The sequence below is a fragment of the Calidris pugnax genome, unplaced genomic scaffold (genome assembly GCF_001431845.1).
Source record: "Calidris pugnax isolate Ruff unplaced genomic scaffold, ASM143184v1 scaffold107, whole genome shotgun sequence".
Lineage (NCBI taxonomy): Eukaryota > Metazoa > Chordata > Aves > Charadriiformes > Scolopacidae > Calidris > Calidris pugnax.
In genome coordinates, this window is record NW_015090901.1 from 768,975 (window position 1) to 789,784 (window position 20,810).

Consider the following 20,810-nt stretch of genomic DNA (forward strand, 5'->3'; position numbering starts at 1 on the left):
CCCCCCCCCCCCCCCGCCAAGTTTTTGAATTTTTATTAAACTGAAAGGTGCGGGAGCTTTTAACATCCATTAAAAAACAAACAAACAAACAACAAAAAAACCAAACAAACAAAAAAACAAAAAAAAACCCAAAAAACCAAACAAAAACAAAAAAAACCCCAAAACCCAAAAAAAACCACCCCCAAAAAACAGGAAAATGAGTGGGGAAACTGTCAAATGGGCTTTATTTAAGGGAGTGGAGGGGGCTCAGCTCCAGCAGACCCGGCGGCGGTGTCCCCCTCGCCGTCCCGCAGCGGCGGGGTGCCCTTAGCCGTCCCGCGGGCGCGTAAGGGCGCGCTGACCTTTCGCGGACGCGCTTTCCCGCGGGGGCGGTCGAAGAGAGCCGGCGGCGTCACGCTCGGAGGGCCGGCTCCCCGCGGAGGGCCGCGCTTCCCGGCGGGCCGGGCCGGGCCGCCCCGGCGCCCGTATTTAAAGTCTGGCCGGGGGGCGGCGGGGAATTGCGCGGTGCCGCTCGCTGGATGAACGCGCCCTCCCCGAAAAACCACGAGGGAGGGGGGGGAAAAGGAGGAGGAGGAGGAAGAAGAGAAAGAGGAGGGATCCTGGCAAGTTCAGTTTGGTACCAAGCGGGAGCCGGGCGGCGGGGGCTCGGATAGGAGATGGATAAGGATGAGATCCACCTGCGCAGGCTGCCCAGCGCAGCGCCCTGGGGACCGCGTAAGTCTTGGGAAGGTGCGGAGATGAGTGGGGGGTTTTTTTGGGGAAGGGGGGGGTGCGCTGCTTACCGGCTGGGAAACCGGCTCCGCGGGCGGCCGCTCGTCCTCGGCCCCCCGCCCCGAGCGCCCCGATAAGGGATTTATTCTTAGCGTTTCATCGCCTATTTTTAAAAATCCAGGAATAATCTCCGCGAAGTAGCAGGGAAATAAAGTAGCCGTCTCTTCCCCTCTTCCCCCTTAAGCGTAAAATAGCGTGAAGTCCTCTTTACCTACGTGAATGTAGTAATTAAAAGCTCGTCTAACCCCCGGGGAAGCCAATCTAATGATGAAAAATTGCTGGAGTACAAAGTACGTTGTGGGGTAAATCCTTGAGTTGATGATTGCTGTTAATTCACACTCTGCCGCGGAAGCCCAGCAAAAAAAAAAAAAAAAAAAAAAGTGTCTTAACAAATGAAATGGGTCTGTCTCGGATTGTCAGTGATGTTTTTACAGGGCTGGCTAAATTGTGTATCTCTGTATCATTAACTAATGTGTGCAGCAAAGTAAATTACATATATATATATTGGAAGGGGAAAATACATTCCTTGGCTGAGAAGTTGGAGAATGTTTAGAGCCAAAGAGCAGAGCGTTTAAATGGTGGGGGGTGGGAATTTCCTTGGCTTCCCTCTAGAAATAAATCACAGCTCGGTGGCTGTGTGCATGCATGTGCACCCACATATGCATTTCTATAAAATCCTCACGCACACACACACTCTGTGTATAAAACCTTCCCGCACACGCGTCGGGACACAGATTTTACAAGCACTGGTGACTGAAGGCATTTTTCTACCACTTTAGAGACAATAAAACTAGAACCGAGATGCTAACCAGGAACGTACTGGAACACGCTTGATTATCCAGCTGAATTGTATACAAATGAAGTAAATTTAGCATGGCACCATTTATAAATTCCATGCTTTACAATCAAAATTCCAAATCTAACTGTTTGCAGCTAAGAATAGCACGGGGAGCCCTTTTCTTTACTCCCTCTTTTTGGATTCCCATGAAAACCGTTATCCTAGAGTCTAACTCATTAAATGGCCAAATATTTCACTGGAGTTCAGCCCATTTCTAAAAGAAATGCCATCAAGCCTTAGGCTAGCCAGAGCTCTCAGAATGTAAAGAAAACTATTTCTTTAATGTTTGACATAAAAAAAACCCCACCCAGCTAGGCTTTATATCTATATATTTGGAGTCGGGGTTTCTGTGTGCCACTGATTGTCTCAACTTATTTATTAAAATAAGAAGGAGCTCAAACTTTTAAAAACTGAAATGAAGAGCAAATAGAGCATGAGAAGCTGGAGTGTTATCGCTCTGCATTGAGAGAGATACCAGTAAGAGGACTAAATGATAAAATGGCACTAGAAAGCTCTACCATTACTCACAGGGCAGGTGGCAATTTATCGTGGGGTAATCGCAGTGATAGGGTGAGTCCTGAGGAATTGTTTGAGTGGCTCTTTATCTTTGAGAAACTTTACATAGTATTTTACAGTAGCATTCTCTATTTAATTTACTGAATCACCCATTAGCAGCGTGAACGCTGTGTACCAGCTTCATTAATGAGTTCAAGGAGGAGTCCTGTTCTCGGAAGCGCGTGTTTGTATTGCTATTGATAACCTATCCCAAAGGGCTTGTTTGTAAAAGCTGTTTAAAAGGTGAAACTCCTGGCTAATTACATAGCGGCTCCGTGTATGGGGGTGCAAATCCTACACAGTTCTGTGCTAACTTTTGAGTTACTGCTGGAGAGATGTGGAAGAACCATCCTTGATGTTTTTACATGGTCTTTATGCTCAATAAACCCTCCTGCAGACAGCTAAGGAAATTTGTTTGTTACAAGGAGTTAGGGAAGACATGGTGAGAGGATGGTAGAAGACAGGAAAATGAAGGGGGGTCTGTACTGCCCTGAGCTCCAGGTAAATACTATCAGTTCCCTACAATCAAGGGACTATTTTACTTTTCGTGAGCATTGAAAAAAGCGACCTCGGTACCTTATTTTTGGCTCTTTAGGTGGCAGGAAAGGACAGGTGTCTTCAGCTACATCTGTGCCCTAAGGACCCAGCCATCGCAGCTGAGAGCTGCCAGCTGATTTTGTACCAACTCCTTCCTTATGGTCTGGGGTAACGACTGGATGGACTGAAGAGGGGTGAGGGGCAGAATTGGGGTGGGCTCTGGGGAAAGGTACTGGTGTGTTGGCTTCTGAAAGGACCACAGGGATGTCCTGTCACTTCAGAGAAAGGCTTAGAGGCAGTGGGACAAGTGCTCAGGACTAGGCACAGGATTAGGAATCAAGTTTTACTCCCTATGTCTCAGCAATCAAAAATTCCCTAAGCAAATGTCTGACCCCTTTGAAAACCATGAGAGTTTTTTTGTCACCGACTGAAGTGTCATCAAGAGTATCACCCCAGGAAATGAAATGTTTTCCCCTTTTTCTCTGGAAGATGTTATTCAAGCCGGAGCTGGGACTTCCAGCTTGGCTCTGTGGGTTTCTTGTCTGTATTACCCTGCTTCCCAGGGTAGCACTGCAGCTATTTCCATTAACAGCGAAAATGATGAAGCATATTAAGCTAATAATTAATCAGTGGTGACAAGGGACTAATAACCGTATTGATTTAATTAGGACTTCTTTTCCAGCTCTGTAACTTGCAGGCGTGCACATCATGAACTGAATTATTTTAATTTGTAGTAATAACTTATTAATTTCTGGGGATGAGCACATCCAGAGCCAAAGCAGCAGCTCTGCCTGTGGGCTGTGCCTCGGACCACCGGCTCGCTGAGGGAAACGTGCCTTGTCCTCTAGGAGACTGAGAAGAGGCAGGGTGATTTCTCAGTCACTGGGAGCTCTTAGAGAGTGTTGGGGTGATGGGGAAACGGGGTGCTGTGGAGCCAGATGTGGTGGATGCACTGGTAAGGTCCCTGTAGTTGGTGAGGTCCCTCCACGGCTACAGGCTGCGGTTGTACGGGTCTGACATGAAATATGGGGTAAAAGTAGCATGCCAAAACAGAAGGCAAGGAGAGTAACCCTGGGAAGTAGCAGTATTTATTGGCACCAGGAAGGGAAAAATGTCCCTTTTGGACTTTAATTACACCCTTTGGATTCTGGCGATTTTGAGAAAAGGAAATGCTTGGGGACATGCTGTGGTTGGAAAATAAAGCTCGCTTTAAATTAGGATCACTTTGGGGAAAAGGAAGAAAGGAAGGGACTGTGACAGGCATGACGAACCTCAGGACTTTACTGTGTGAAAGGCTGACGAATGCTAAGTTTGCTCATTTTCCCCTCCGTAATATGGGGTAAAAGTAGCATGCCAAAACAGAAGGCAAGGAGAGTAACCCTGGGAAGTAGCAGTATTTATTGGCACCAGGAAGGGAAAAATGTCCCTTTTGGACTTTAATTACACCCTTTGGATTCTGGCGATTTTGAGAAAAGGAAATGCTTGGGGACATGCTGTGGTTGGAAAATAAAGCTCGCTTTAAATTAGGATCACTTTGGGGAAAAGGAAGAAAGGAAGGGACTGTGACAGGCATAATGAACCTCAGGACTTTACTGTGTGAAAGGCTGACGAATGCTAAGTTTGCTCATTTTCCCCTCCGTTTTGGAGGGGATACTTAGCACTCGCTGGGCCATGCTGGGCATCTTACACAGCTGGGTCCTCAGGAAGCCACCTTCGATTCGCCCCTGAGCAGAGACTTCTCCAGGAAGCAAAGGAGGGAGAAGTTTGCATTGAGAGCATCACGCTAAATACATGGCTGTATCACACTGTATAGCAAGGGTTGTGACATCTCGGGAAAGAGATCGCTTTAACCTCTGCACAGAGCATCCTGCTCTGCATTATCCATGTTCTTGTAAATCCTTGCACCGTGCCATCGAAAGGCTGAACCCTCCACTGGACCTTCATTTGCTGCAGAGGGAGGAGATCTGTGCAAGCCATAAGCACTGAGCAGCCTCCAGAAGAGTGCCTGTCCCATCCTGGGCATTGTCCTCCAGCAAGATGATGGGGAGTTCGAAGTACTGAAGTTCTCAAACATTCATTTCATGTAGAGTTGTTGGGCCACTTTGTAGGTGAATCATTAGACTGATGAGCTCCATGAACACAAACCACCTTTTCATCTCTTTTTTCTTTTCTTGCAAGTGTTTTCAGGCATTCTGAAAAAGTACTTCTGCACACATCCTCGTATTTGATTATAGAAGCCAAGTTAGTGATAGTGGCACGAAATAGTTCTGTTTACTCTGGGGAAGAGGAGACTGAGGGGCGACCTTATAGCTCTGTACAAGTACCTGAAAGGAAGCTGTAGGGAGACGGGGGTCGGTCTCTTCTCCCAAGTTACAGATGTCAGGACAAGGGGCAATGGCTTCAAATTACGCCAGGGGAAGTTCAGGTTAGATATTAGGAAACATTTCTTTACTGAAAGGGTTATCCAGCATTGGAATGGGCTGCCCAGGGACGTGGTGGAGTCACCATCCCTGGAGGTATTTAAGAAACGTGTAGACATGGTTCTTCAGGGCATGCTCTAGTGCCCAAGATTATTGGTTTGTCGTGGGCTGCTGAGTGGGTGGGTGATGGTTTTTTTTTTTGTTTTTTGTTTTTTTTTGTGGTTGGACTCGATGACCTCTGAGGTCCCTTCCAACCACCACAATTCTGTGATTCTGTGAAGACTACAAAAGTGATTTAACTGGGGACAACGTGTGCCGGTATGGGAATATTCACCTTCCCGACCTCCCCTGTGTCTGCTGCCAAATTTGTGATTATGGGGGCACTTGCAGTTCTGTCGTAGGTGCAAAGCCCAAGAGGGGTTTTACAAATGACAAATTTTGAGGGGTTGGCAGCCTACATGCTTGTGGGGACCCTCTCACCGTGGTATTTTCGGTGGTGCTAAGTCATCTTGTGCCAGCTGTGAGAGCCGAGTGATGTAATGGAGTGATGTGGGTAACGGCGCACAACTTTCTGCCAGTCCTTTGAACAGCAAGAAGATGGTGGTGTCTCCATTGTCACTGCAAGGTAATTTATGGCAAATACAAGCCTTTTAGAGACAACCACAATGGCTGCCTTTCTCGGGAGGCTCTGGATGCCCAGGAAGCAAAGCTCCTCGTGCCGGGCTGCATTAGTCACCGCCGCTGCTCCGCAGGCTAGCCCACGTACCCTCAAGGGAAATAGATTTTTATTTATTTGCTTTAGCCTTTGATTTGTATCCCTCTGTTTCTGAAAGTAGTACTACATCCTGGTGGGAGGGCCAGCCCTTCTCCCTGCCCCCTAACCTCCCTCTATCCTTCAGCCTTTATCTGCCGACCCGTGTCCCTGCGTACATCCTCGCTTCTGGGTTGTCCTCTCCCTTTGTGTGGTGCCTCCTGCTCTGCCCTTTCAGCCGCCTTTGATGCTTCCAGTGCCTTGTCCCCAGAGCAGCAGTTGCCTCTCCTCTGTGGCTGGCCCACATGCCAGCGTTTTCTCTCTTCTTCAGGCTCCCACAGTTCACATCTTTGAACTTGTCTACTGGCAGTCTGTCCTTCCAGCCATTACGGAAACTATTTCCAGATTTGAGCTGATAAAAAGAATGGTAGTAACGCTAGACCCAGGGCCGTTCCTCTTGAGTATCTTTGCCTGCTTACCTTATCTGCATATCTGATTTATTCTTGGCAGCTCTGTATCTGTGCTAGGACCTGGATGGACATTCTCATTCCTATGAGTGGTGTATTAATAATATATATAATCACTGAAATGTCCTTTCAGACCACAGCTCTGAAAAACAGGACCCTGGTTTTATTCTTTTCAAACTGAGACAAACACCTATGACTTTTTGCACATGACTGTAAGTGCTCTGAGGGAGTTTTAAAATCTGAAATCTGTTATGAAAAGGCTGAGAGGTTTGCAGGCATTAACTGCTGGTTTTATGTCTTATAAATTATTTAACTTCTATCATGACATCAGTGATTACAAGTTATGTATTCCTGGCTCCCAGCCCTGCTGTTTTACCTCTACCTCTATTTGTATCCTGCGTAGGGAGAAACTTGATGAGTATGGACTAGAATGAGAAAAAAACTTTGTTTTCTAAACACATAGCAAATATTTGTTGCCTCTTGGACATCTCCATTGACGTCAGTTGATGTCCTGCTTGCAGAACAAACTTGGAATATGCAGTAGGGATCTGTGTGTTGATAAGTAGGGTTCACTCAGAAGAATTCTGTCGAGGGAGAGAGAAACACATTTCACAGCACTCAGTTAGTAAAAAAGGGAAAAGGTTGGCAACTAAATTCCATTTCCAGTGCAGATTTGGGACACATTTCTAAAAAGTGAACAGATACTGACTGCAGTGACATCATAGAGGTAAAAGTAAGGAATGCAGAGTCCTCTGAATACATTTTAAAGCTCTTCTTTTTAACATGATATTCTGGGAGCTTTATAATTGCTCTTAAAAAGGGGAACAAGAGCCAAGGTGGAATTTTGAGGGCTGAGCATCGCTCAAAGTTTTAGGTTTTTACTGCTTTGAAGTAAGAGAAGTGGCAGAAACGTGTCCAGCGCAGGATTAACAGTCAAATTAAAAACCTATTCTGTATTTATGTCTGATGATTTGTGCTATAGCATCTTGGCTGACGATGTACCGCAAGATATGTCAATGAATGCGCTTTGCGATTCTCCCCAGATTTTGGCAGGCAAAGATTCAAAATACGGCATGACCTTATGCTTGTGGTATGATTGCCCAGAAGAAATCTACTGCAGACTGCAGAAGATGGAAGCTTTTATGCAAATACCATTAAATTCATCTCAGTACGTTGCAGCATTATTGTCCTGACAGGGTTTTCTACTGATGGATGCATTGTATTTTGGCAACCCAGCAAGAGGAGGAAAAAGAAGGGTTGTGTGGGCGTACTGCGTTTGCTGCTGTGTTTCTGGGAGTTGAGCAGCCAGCTCCATATTAAATCCCCAATTTGTTTTTGGTTAGCATTGGCACAGTCTGTTTATACGGAGAAGGTGATCTAGACCTTGAGACCTTTTCTCTTGTGTTTAACGTGATGTGGACACTGTTGATGGGAGGTGTGTGTAGAACAGTTTGGGATGGTGCCATGATGTATCCTAAGGGAGGTATCAGCTGTAGGGCCACTGAATTTCTACCCCTCTCTTCCACTCTGGTGAGACCCCACCTGGAGTACTGTGCCCAGCTCTGGAGATCTCAGCACAGAGATCCAGAGGAGGCCAAGAAGATACCCAGGGGGGCTGCTGGAGCCCTCTATTGTGTGGACAGGCTGAGAGAGTTGGGGTTGCTTCTCAGCACAGAGGTCCAGAGGAGGCCAAGAAGATACTCAGGGGGCTGGAGCCCTCTACTGTGTGGACAGGCTGAGAGAGTTGGGATTGCTCATCTCATCCTGGAGAAGAGAAGGTTCCAGTGAGACCTTAGAGCCCCTTCCAGTACCTGAAGGGGCTACAGGAGAGATGGGGAGGAACTTTTTATCGGGGAGTGGAGCAATAGGATGAGGAGTAATGGTTTTAAACTGAAAGAGGGGAGATTTAGATGAGATATTTGGAAGAAATTCTTTCCTGTGAGGGTGGTGAGGCACTGGAACAGGTTGCCCAGAGAAGCTGTGGCTGCCCCATCCCTGGAGGTGTTCAAGGCCAGGTTGGACGGGGCTTTGGGCAACCCGATCTGGTGAGAGGTGTCCCTGCGCATGGCAGGGGTCTTGGAAGTTGATGATCTTTAAGGTCCCTTCCAACCCAAACCATTCTAAGATTCTATGAAAGGGTAAGACTAAGCAGAGCACGTCAAAGCAGCCGTAGCATTTGTGGTGAAAGCACCCTTTTCCCAAGGCTCTCTAGTGGAAACTACTACATGATTGTCTGTATCCTGCGCTCCTGGCACGGGGTCTGAGACTGGTCTAAAGAAGGAAAACGGTTCTCTGTGTGTAGTCTGAATGTTGGTATGTGGTCAGCAAACCTCATCCAGATGCTTGTATCTTGCTGCATGCTTTTGAATGTTGTTTTTCTGATGAATGGCAAGAACAGGTTTCTAAAAATAAATTAATGGTTTTCCCTTTTTACTTCCTGTGACTTAATATACTTTATTTATCTGTATAGCTACTAGTCATTGTCATTCTTCAGCTCACAAGAGTATAAACAGAAATGAGCCTGAGTCACACAGTAAGGATGTGGAGCCAGGCTTTTTCCAGCTTTTTAGCCAGGTGTGGGAGTTGCAGCCCGGGGCTCATGGAGGGAAAGGGCTGGCTCCAGGGTTCTGCCTCAGGGGTCTCACAGGTGAAATAGGTACCATGGAGGTGAAAGGCTGCCTTCCACCAATGCTTTCTGCATTGTCTTCCAGGGTGGTGAGACCTTGCAGCTCTGTGCAAACAATTAAAAATTAAATAAATGAGTGTTTTTTTAAGGCCCAAGTGAGATTCCAGGTAATTATTACAGAATCACAGAATCATATGGGGTTGGAAGGGACCTCTGGAGATCAGCTAGTCCAACCCCCCTCCCAAAGCAGGTCCACCCAGAGCAGGTTGCACAGGAACACGTCCAGGTGGATTTTGAACGTCTCCAGAGATGGAGACTCCACCACCTCTCTGGGCAGCCTCTTCCAGGGCTTTGCCACCCTCAAACTAGAGAAGTTCCTCGTCATGTTTAGATGGAACTTCCTATGTTCAAGTTTTTGCCCATCACCTCTTGTCCTGATCTATCATTATCTTATTCCACTCACACTACTCTAAGGTTGGCCAGACCAACATCCAAAGCAACAGTTACTTTCATTTAATCAACTCAAGCAACATTCTTTAAGAAATTTAGCCTCCTGGGGTGTATGGTCATTAACCATGCTGTTGATAGAGTGCCCCAAACCACCATAAACCTGAATCAAACAGATCTGAAAATAAATTAGTGTTATTAGGATTTTTAGGAAATGGGCTCCTTTCTGTGGTGATTGTCCACTAAAATGTAAGGCTGCTCTTTACAACATAACATGCTATAATTTTGTTTACTCATTAGAAAAGTGAAGTCTTTGACCTAAAACATGCTAAGCATCATTTCCCTTCCTACAACATATCTTGGGGGGTACCTCTCTTTGTTGCTAAGCAGCACATCTGTATGTTAAATTAGAAAAACACCTTGTAAGGTATATGGGGCAATAGGAATTTGCACTGCCAGGAGCTCTGTGTATCCACATACCTGCGTATTCAGGTATGGCTAATAGGAGTGACTTTGTGTCCCATGGGAGAAGTAGACTTGCTAACAAACAGAATAATGCAGAGTGAGTGTCAACCTATTCCAGGTTTTTTATCAGCATGTTTGATTGTATAGAGGGCGTGAATTGAGTAATCCTTCACCTTCATTTCAAATGATTAAATGCATTCAGTTCAGCTCTACTAAAAGCCTGCAAGTATATTGGGATATGTCATTTGACCTTGTGTGTAGTGGAAGATAATGTAACATTTCCCTCTCTACGTGCCACCCATATATCTTTTCTGATCTTGCCAGGACATATTTTGCACGTTTTTCACGTGCACCATGTTTGTTTTGCTTCTTATGGCAAGGTTTGCTTCCTTCCCTTCTTTCTCTCCTCATTAGTAAGTTGAGCTTCACCCTCAGCCATTCTTGCTGCTGAAAGCAACTGCTTCTCTGAGAACTGCTCTGTAGGGTATTGCAGAAGTTTTCTGTGCTTCACTTCTAAATGTCGAGTTAATTTAAAGGAATCAAAGCTTCAAAAAACAATAACCTTCTCCCTGGATCCATGTTTGCAGTTCCTATGAGTTAAATGAAAGTATTCTATAAGTAGACAGGGACAGTGTTTCATAGTCCAGAACACATTGTTGCCAGAGGTTTCAGGGGAAATGGGTATCAGCACCGTACCAGTGGGGTTGTGTTTGCAGGCTCCATCGGTTCGTCTGGGAACGCTCTCCTAGGCTTTAGTGTTGACATCGACAGGGACATAGATTTGAAATGCTACTTCATCTTTACAATTGCTGTCAATAATCCATTTGGCAGATAGCTGAGGCCAGCTAAAAGGGATGAGAGAGCAGCCTAAGGTACGTTGTGAGGACATACTTCAGCTAGCAGAGGCAACTCTTGCTGTGCTACAGATTTGTATTTCAAATTCAGTCACTTAGTAGAAATATTTTACTCCGTGTGCCCTGAGATGTAAGATGATGTTTGGGCTCTTGGAATAGGAACAGATCCTGTTTCTGACTGCAGGACAAGCACGAGATCCTCCTTTAGCTCATGTGGTAGGAAGCTAAGCTGAGAGGCAAAGGCTGAACACAGAAATCCTGTCCTAGCCCTTTTGTACATGCTTTAGTATTTCTTTTAAAGTATTTCTTTACCCACTGATCTTAAAGGACTTAATAAACTTCAGATAGCCTTTGGGAGAGCCCATCAACTCCTTTCGCATTGTATTCATTTGCTGTTGCAGAACTTTTGTCACACAGCAAGAATGGATATGTTCAATTTACGGGTTTGACAGAAAACAAGAAGTGTCATTTCAGTTCACTGAAATGGATTCAGCTGAAAGAAGTTAATACTTGTCCAGGATGCCACCATGTGCATCGTGTAGATGAGAGTGGAAGAAAGAGAGTGGCGTGTATCTGTCCCAAATTAAACGGGGTAAAATTGTTCTAGGTGCTCCTTGGTTAAGAACTGAGTTGAGACTGTCAGGCTGTGCTGATTCCCTCTGCTGTTTACTTTGCAGGGGACTGCTGAGTGTTATCACACTGGAAAATCTGGCTTAAATGAAATAGCATATGTTTTAAAATCGGAGCTGATCATTTTCATTTGAGAATTAATCTGGTCTCTCAAACAGGCTCTGAGTAATGACAGGTCATGGACTGCAAGTGAAATTGTGCTTGCCCGTACCATTCTTACACTGCTGTAATGACTTGTGTGTGTTGTGATACAGTATTTTTAATTAATCTTAACCATTTAAATCCACCTGACAATATAACTGAATAGTGGGATAATAAAAAACAAAGACCGCATACTAATTACCAAAGGAAGAGCAGAAACAGGTTTGGGTTTAGATTTTAAACGTTCTGTTACATACCAGAGGCATATGATAAATCAAACCCAAGCCTTTTAAAGCTAATAGTTTCTAAATGAATTAATTTAATTTTTAAACCTTCTGCTTGCAGCATTTTGCTAACAAGCTTTCGGTTAAAAGAGCCAGATTCTTGTTTCCAAAACAAGATCTTTGTTGTCTTGATAATATAAATTAATGAAAGCTTTCCCTTTTCTCTTTCGCTTCAGTATATTTTCTCAAAATAGCTCATCGGGGCTGTATCCTGCAATTTGCTGTGCCCTCTGGCCCTCGTCCAGTAAAGCACTTAAGCATACAAATAGCCCTGGTTTTGGTGGGAAGTGGGCAACTGAACCCGAGACCTTCCCGTGTGTCCCGACGGCTACCGTGCCTCCGTGTTTTCAAGGGAACCCTGGAACACACTTCCCAACCTGCACAGTGGTTTTTTTTCTCCACCAAACAACAGTATTTCCCAGTACACTCCTGATCCTTGATTTATGCGTATATTTTGAGGGGTTTTAAGAACTATTTAGTTGCAGTGGAGGATTTTTGCGTTTCAGGTGGCTTCTCACGAACCTCCGCTCTGGAATTCAGCAGAGATTTTGCCATCCATCTTAATTTTGGAAGCGATGCGCATGTCTAATGGTAATTGAGGAGTTCAGCATCTCAGCAGTCACAGCACTAAATCTTTAAAGTAAAATCCAGTCAAAGCAGTTCCTGGGAGCCTGGGATTGATTTCAGGCCAGCAATTACTCTGTATTGACTGACTCGAGCGCATTGTCCGTCAGCAGCAGGAGTTGCCTACAGAGACTTGGTTGCGGGAAGCTCTCGTGTTTTGCAGGTGGCCAATAAAATCAGGGACCCGAGCAAACATATTTCAACCTCAGTTAAATCTCATGCACTGGGTAAAGGGTGTGTATGTGCTGTCATTTAATAATACAAATAGGAAAACAAAGATTTCTCATAACTGGAGCTAATTTCAGCTTTTACCCTTTCCCAAGCTTGATACCGTTGCTCTTTCTGTTTCTTTGCATCACATCCTCTTTGCAGCTGCTTTTTTTTTTTTTTTTAAAACCTTTTTCAAAATTTATTTTTAAAATGAGAAAAGAGGATATTACAGAAACAGAGACTGCACTGGGTAGGGAAAGTGTTTCGGCTCTCCACAGGCAGGAAATTTGAGCTCCTCTGGAACCTGAATGAGTCTTGGAGCAGCCTCATTATTTTTATATATTTATTTCCCTCTTTGGTTATTCTGCCTGCTTTTCCCACGTTATCATCAAAGTGGCCCCAGAAGGGACAGTTGTGAAACAGAAACTATCTGTGAGTAAAGGAACAAACCAGTTTTTGTTAAGCTACAGATGCCTTGGGTTTAGCAAAAACAAACAGCTCTAATTGCTCTAAGTATTTGCAAATGTTGCTGCTCTCTTCTAAGTGTCTTTTAATATTGGGGGGAGAGGGGGAAATGGGGAAAGGCAAGAAGAGATGTCAGTGAAAGCCCCATCTCGTTGAAATTTGGGTTGAGCCAGTAGACTGGTGGTTTCTCCCTCTTCCTACTCCCTGCCCTGAAAGAAGATAGGTTTGCAGCAGTGAAGCTAAAGGAAAAAATAGTTTCTTCCCTTGGTTCACATGAACTGCTTTGAACTGGAACAGATGTGGATGTACAGAACTATCTGCTTACAGCAACTGTTCCATTTATAACCGTGGGGTTTCTATTCAGGTCTCTTTATCATTTTAACTTATTTTCTGTTTCCACATCCTTTTCCACAATAAAATATTCTTAACTAAATGGGTTTTCAGCTCACATCCGAAACTTTTGCAAGTGCTGTTCCTTGTCTGAATTTACAATGCCAGCAGTATTGTTCAGGGACTTTTTGTTAATCGTGATGGCCAGTGGAGGCAAGGTCAAGTCTGAGTTTTTGGTATTTGTAAGATGGGATTCAGAATTTTGGTTTGTTACCAAATTAGGGCAGAATCCGGAGTCTGATGTAATGGTGATAAAATCTCACAAAAGGTGTTTGTAATATCTAACTACCTATATTCAAATTTGGTGTACAAAAGAAGTTTGTGTGCGACCCAGACCAAAATTGTTCCAGTGAGTTCAGATAAGAGATTCAAATTCAACCACAAAAATTCGGACAACGGTGTTGTTTTTGTTCTGTGTTTTTCATGAGCTTCTGCTTCGGAGTAAGTTCATTCACTGTTTAATTTGATTAAATGCTCAATAATTAATTCCCCTAATGCTCTGCTAAGTAAGAAAGTGAGCCCTGCGGTTCCCATTGACCGAGACACCGCGATGTGTCCTGAGATGAAGAAAAAATGCACGTAGTCAGAGATGAAATCATTAGTGGTGTTGGGTTAAAACTAATCATTTATGCTCTCCAGTTCTCCACTCACTTGAGCGGGCCATGTGGCCTTTATTAGAAAATTAGCAATTTGTTTTTTTAGAGTTATTTCAGTTTCTCTGTTCCCTAATTTTCTATGGAAACAGTCAGTTGTTTGTATATTGGAGACTGTACGTGTCAAGTTCTTTGTTTTAGTTCATTGCTTTCGGCCTTGATGCGGAAAACAAAAATTTCATCAAAGTTGTAGAGGCAGATAGGATTTTAATCTAAACCATATTAAAAGTTGAAACCCTCCGTGATTGTGGCGTTTCTTAGAGTTTAGCCATGAACTGCCTCCTGTGCTACGTTTGGGATGACCAGAGATTTTTCTTTGTAATTGGGAGCCACTTTTCTCTTCTGGTTGACTCAGTACCACCTCTAACAGTGGATGATGCAGTCCTGTGGAGTGACATTGATGTTGGTGTTGGGATACTCTGAGGAACAGTCTAGGAAGGCAGGGTGTCCCAGTACTCCAGGCTGTGGATTAGTCACGGCGTTGGGTAAGAACTGCTTCCCTGTTGTCAGATTACCTTCACTTGGCTCAAGCTGCATTAAGCTAAATGAAAATACAAGTCGTTTTTCGCACTATGGAAAAGAGAGTTTCAAATGTTCCCCAACAACAAACAGATGAAGAAACAAAAGGAAATCTTGTGCTTAAGCTGCTTTTACCAAGGTTAAACAGATAAGATCTCTCTATCTGTCAAGCTGATATGATGTAGACAGGTTTCTGACACACAACTTGCACTTGTTTAGGCTCACATAAACTCTTGTGTAATTGCAGCCCCGGGGTGCACCTTTCAGTGTGAAGTGTTTCTCTTGCTCTTTTCTCCTTCCCATTATCCGAACGCTTTCTATTTGAATAGCTGTAGCTCACTTCAAATGAAAATTAAACCAACCAAATAAAGTTTCTTCTAAAAGAAAAATATGGATATTCATCTGCAAATATTTTTTTAATCTCTTGGAAAGTTTTGGGTTGTACTGTGTGTTGCCACCACAAAGAACACCCTTTCCACATTACCCCCATGACAGAATTTTCCTGCTGAACTCTTCTAGTGTCCTTGCACTACCCTTCTGTAGCTTTAATAAGAATTAAAACTTCATGGGAATGCACCCAGTTCACAACCACATCAAAGCTGTGGTTGAAGTCCAGTTTTCAAACAACCCCCAAGGTTGGCCAAGTCTGGTTTTTCAGTTTTGATTTGATACGTTGCACAGAGACCCTACTTGCAACACTCAGTGATGGCTGGAGAGCAGACACCAAGTTCCCAAAAGCTAATTGCTGTCTGGACTGAGGCAACATCTCGTTTATCCATTCCTGTAACTTGTCCACATGAGTTGTTTTATCCTCTCCTTCACCAAAGCACCACGCAATTTGTCTGGTTTTAATATTGAGCAGTAGTAGTTTCTTAATGTGAAGAATGTGCAGTGAAAGAAAATCCGTTTACAGTTCTTTGATAGATCAGTTCCATTTTTGTTCACATTTGCCAGTTTTATTGACTTTATTTTTCAGGAAAAATAATTATGTGGAGTCTGGTTTTAGTCGAGGACTTTTCTGTTTTATGTGAGGAACAGACAAAGGCCTGTTGCATCAGAGGAAAATTAGGTGGGAAAAAAGTGTTCTTTCCCTTCAATAAATAAATCAAGTGCTTCCACCGTACAAGAATATACAGCAATGTAACACGTGTGGGCACTAAGGATAAGCAGACACATCAACAGAGGGAAATCTCTGACAAGTTTTAGGTATGTCACTTGGATATGGGATGTATCTTAGTAGACAGTCTGTCACTTTTATTCCCTAATAACTTTTGACAAGAGACAGATAATACTGCAGAGTTTATTTTAAGGTAGATTGTTTAATTTTGTGTCTGTTCTCTTTCTTTCTTCTTCTTTTTTTTTTTTTTCTGGACACTTCCCCTTTTTCATACCAAAAAATCTTAGAGCCCCAGCTATTTGTTAAGTTTGGGGATTTGGGGTAAGTAGCTGGTTATATTTGGGAAGGAAGCAATGGCTGCAGAGAGCAGCTGGATGCTGTTGGAGTGTCAGTTCCTTGGCTGTGGGAGAGGTGTCCCCTGCTCCCATCCCACGTGCTGCACCCCTGGAGCTGGGCAGGAGCTCGGGGGCTATAGGGTCTCCATCTGCAGGAAGAGATGATACTCCCAAGCTGTCCCCGAGGTTTGTGTGGAAGAATACAGGTTTTTTCCTTTCTTTTTTTTTCCTCTTCTTCTTTCTGGGTGCATGTTGCTCTCAGGCGAGCACTTGGCAGTGTTGGTGAGTACTCCTGTGCGTAGTGGTGCTGGTGGAGGTCAGTCCCAGCCCTCAGGTCCTTGCAAGCCCCAAACCTTCCCTGCTATGACTGAGCAGGCTCCCAGACCGTATGGTTGTTCAACGACAGATCAGATTTCTAAAAAAAAACAGATTATCTGAACAGTGACCAAAAGGAGATTGAAACATGAGGGTCTCCAGAAGAGAAACTGTTTGTTAACCAGTGCCTGAGCCTGCCTGATGCAGGCAGCTGGTGCTTTGCTGTCTCTCTGCTTCCAGCTCTGCTCTCCCAGCACCGAATACGTCCTGAGGCGCTGAGTGCCCTCCTCTCCCATCGCTTCCCACGGTCGGAGGGCACCGGGGAGGAGCAGTGAGTCACAGGCAGAGCCAGGCAGCTGTGCTGCTGGGGCTGCCTCATTGGGATCCAGGATTCGGGACCAGAAGAAACACAAGAGTCCTCTTGGGACTGACGTGGGAGCATAAGGGCTGTCCCGAGAGGCTGCACCTGTGAGGAAGGGGATTTTTTTTTCTTAAAGCTCTCAAAAATGGGTAAATCTGGGTGGTGATCTGTTTTTTTTCTAGCTTCCCGTCACGCACAGGCTGATTTGTTACCCATCTGTGGCACGATCAATAGATAAGGCATTGGAATTTACTCACCAAATTTGAAGGGGACAGAAATTCACTGTGGGAAACCGGCGTGTTCCTGTAGGAGTTCCCCCAAGCCACAGTCTGCTGCCAGGCAGGACCCACAGCCTCCTTCAAGAAGGGGGCAAGAAGTCTTAGCCCAAGCAGAAAGAGGATAATTTACCCCTGAAGAGTTTTCTTTCAGGCTCAAAACATCCGAGTTCCAGGTTGGTTGGTAAAGTGGTGTTGTTTCTGTAAAACCTGTCAAAGCCCTTGAATTCAATAAGCTCCTTGGATCAATTCGTGTATTGTAGTGAGAGTTTGCCAAAGTTTGGGTGAACAAGTGTTTCACTTTGAGTTTTCTGTATTTTAGTGATGTTTTACAGCAGCGGGAGTGTGCAGCGTAGGATCAAGGAACTATTTGTTAAAAAAAGAAAGAAGAGGAAAAGATCTGTCTTGTCTCACTAAATTTATACCGTAAAATTATGATCTTGGGCCATGAGAGTTATAAACGTAGCATTTCTGAGCCCTCACATCAATAAAGTGTTTGGCTTTCCATTGTCTGTGGTTTCAGAAGCAGGGATCTTACAGCAATACCAGCTTTAGCTCATCAGAGCCGTGTGGACAACCCCTACGGATCAGCCTCCTCGTCATTTTGAGGAAATTTTGCTCTGTTCTCACCACTCTCTTGCTTAAACACCCGATCAATCATTTGTGAGTCTGCTACACGCAGCCTTCACCTTTCCTTGGACTTGGTAGCGCTATGTCTTTCCGCCCGAATTTACGTAATAGCCTTACAGCTTAAAACGATGATCCTGTCATCCCTAACTTGATGCATGTGAAACTTAAACCCAATCCAAAAGTCCAGATAAAATTAAACAGACGGGTGTGTACGTGGATGCCTGAAACCTGCTGCTATATTAAACCTTTCCGAGAGCATTGAAGGGAAACTTATCCTTTAAACTTTTTTTTATAATGCTTCATGAGGGAATAACTTGGGGACTGTTAGATTTTCTTTTTCCGGAGGAGGGGCAACCATCAAGTACAAGTCTGTCTGCAGTAAGTGAAACTGATAGCCACCAAAGTATGTGCTACAGTTTGGAAATGGCTGTGAGAGGCTGTCACTGAGAAGAGGCCGAAAAGGGAGCCTGAAAGAAAAATTAGAAAGGGGGTAGAATGTTATTAGAGCTATAATTATAATCACAGGAGGCACTCTGCTATAATTTCTTTTCTTTAAAACTGCTGTGAGAGCAGGGCTTGCTTGCTGCCTGGGAGTTTGCATCATGGCACCCAGGAACCTGTTAGTTGGGGAAAAGGGGAAGGTGCACATTGTCTCGCCAGATTTATGCGTTCAAATAATGAATTTGGACCATAAGGGTTATGAACCGTAGGATTTCTAAGCTCTCATGTTAGTATTTTCCCACTTGTCGTTAACTCAGCTGTAGCAGTCAGGTAATTGGTAGGTAATTGGTGGAAAGAAATATGGGCTGCCCCTTTGCTGGAAAATGTTTTGATTCCTGACTGGTTCTGAAACATGGAATCCCTGGTCTGCTCCCAGCGTCGCTCAGTGTGTGGACATGGTCCATCATCCAGGATGTAAATGAGAATGTTTTGGAAAGGGCTTTAGAAAAGTATTTCCACCTCTGTTTTCTTTGGTCCCAGCTGCTATTGCACCCTGAAAATAAAATGAGAGCCGATTCCTTTGCCTCTTAAGGAAAGTTAAGCCAATGGTATGTTAAACCAATGTTGATAGTGGTACGTGTTCAAATTTCATGCACTGCTTGTTTGGGTGGCTTCAGAAGCATTGTGTTGGAAGATGGGCACCAAAGCTTCGTGGGGGTCAAGGGGTGGGCTCCAGCATAAAGAAGTTGTGTAGATACGGGGAAGGACCCACCTCACAGGTGACAGCTGTGGTCTGTGTCCCATCACCTGGGGCAGGAGGGTGCCCATCTTGGTGGCCGTGCTGATGGCTCAGCAGGCAGGAGGGGCAGTGGGTTTGCAACGCTTACTCCGTGTAATTAAACACTGCGGCGGTGCCCGTGGGCAGCAGCTGCTTTGAAAAGAACATGATGGAAACGTGTGGGGACATTTTGGTGGCAGTAAGCCCACGCATACTTGCAACTGAGAGCGCCCTGTCTCCCCTTTGAGACTCCGTGCCCTCGTTTCAAATGTCCTTAAGGGTGGCTGTGTTAATGAGAGCCGCCGGTTAATTTGCTTAACTTTGCAAAGCTGTAGTTCAGGAGGCACGTGTATAACTTCAGGCACATGAGTAGTCCCATTCAAAAGACTGGGTCTGCTCGTGTGTTACGCTCATCCCCAGAGCTGTTAGTCTCTGCTCAGCAATGTAATTAAAACACTTTTGGCCATAGACGAGCAAGACAAGCTCTTCTCCATGCTCTGAAGTGTTTAAATGTAACAGCAAATTTCATAAACAGTCCAGGAGGCTCTAGCACGTGTTGTTCGTGAAGGGTAATCCTGACAGCACACACTGTTTTGTAGTTTATATATAGGGTGTTTTAAACATTTATCTTTACGTTAATTTGTTGTGGAGCTCAAGGATGTGTTCCAGTTGTGCTCTCCGTCCCCCCAGCTGGGGCTTTCATAGGAATTTTGAACTTAAGAATATAGGAAATATACATGGGAAATGTGGGGGGAAATAATTTTGTGTTGTTAATACCATCTTCAGAATTTTTGTGGTGTGTTGAAGATTATTATATGCGGTTTTTCTGACACCTGAGGCCATCAAAGTCACATCGTGATAGTGAGAAATTCCACTTTCTGTGGCTTGGCTGCAGAGAGTGAAAATGAAGTGTATCACATGGACATTACTGTGTAATGTTGCTGTTGGATTATTTTTTTTTCGCCCTGTGGTGGCTTTTTTGTTCACTTATTTCATTCTGTTGTGGTCTTAAAAAAACTTAAGATGTCATATTAGTTTTGTCTCAGGTGACTTTCCTGGTGAAGGGTGTTATAGAAAAATATTTTACTTCTATATGGTAGTACAAGAAAAAATGGTGTGTTTAGAGAAGCTTAAATGACTCCAGATTTCTGTCCTTTGTGTTGTTATTCCTCATCCTCGTCACTACTGGAACACTGATGATTTTGGAAATACCTTTTCAACTTGGTCCTACACGTTAGTCAGTGACGAACCAGACCTGTCTAGCCTGAGAGAGCTTCACTTGGCATCAGCAAGAGAAGTGGCCTGTTTAAATATGTACAAGTTTGTGTTTTCCTCAATCAGGATTGACGTGCTTTGCCCTTAGAGTTATACTTACTTATTTTCAGTTTCTTTATAAAGAAGGGCTTTGTAGTCAAGTGGTCAGAGCAGGACCTAGCACTGTGACCTGGGTTGTACCCACGACTCAAATTGCACTGAGTCAACATAATTCTTGGCCAATCCAGGCTCCAAACTGAATTATCAAGAATTACTTCAGTAAAATCTTGCATTTGGATTTAGCTTATGTGAAGGAGAAGTGGGTTTAAAGCTATTTGAACAGGGGAGTTTTATCTGGAGAGGGTTGTTTTGGTTTGTTTTTTTTAAAAATCCATGTTTGTGTTCTGCTCCACCATGTATTTATTTTAAAATCTACTTGTGCATCAACACATTCTCAATCTGAAATGTAGATCTCGGACTGAGATGTTTTAAATGTTTGAACTGAATCCAGTTTTAAAGTACCACAGTTATCTAAGAAGTACATCAAAGTTTCCTTCAATGTTCATTTCTCATTATTATCTGTTCTGGAGCACTGATTGTTTTTCAGTGTAATTAGTGTATGTGTTACCGAAAGTTCTCTTTCTGATCTGACAATAG

The 20,810-nt window shown here is 44.1% G+C and overlaps 1 protein-coding gene across 1 annotated transcript in view; it reads left to right on the top strand.

Moving 5' to 3' along the window:
- Positions 1–575: 575 nt before the first annotated feature.
- Positions 576–20,810, top strand: part of ANO1 (anoctamin 1, calcium activated chloride channel) — a 98,570-nt gene continuing 78,335 nt past the window's right edge. The window contains exon 1 of the mRNA XM_014948899.1: positions 576–714. Coding sequence (XP_014804385.1) covers positions 657–714 — 58 coding nt within the window. The 5' untranslated portion in view covers positions 576–656. The remainder of the gene's footprint in view (positions 715–20,810) is intronic.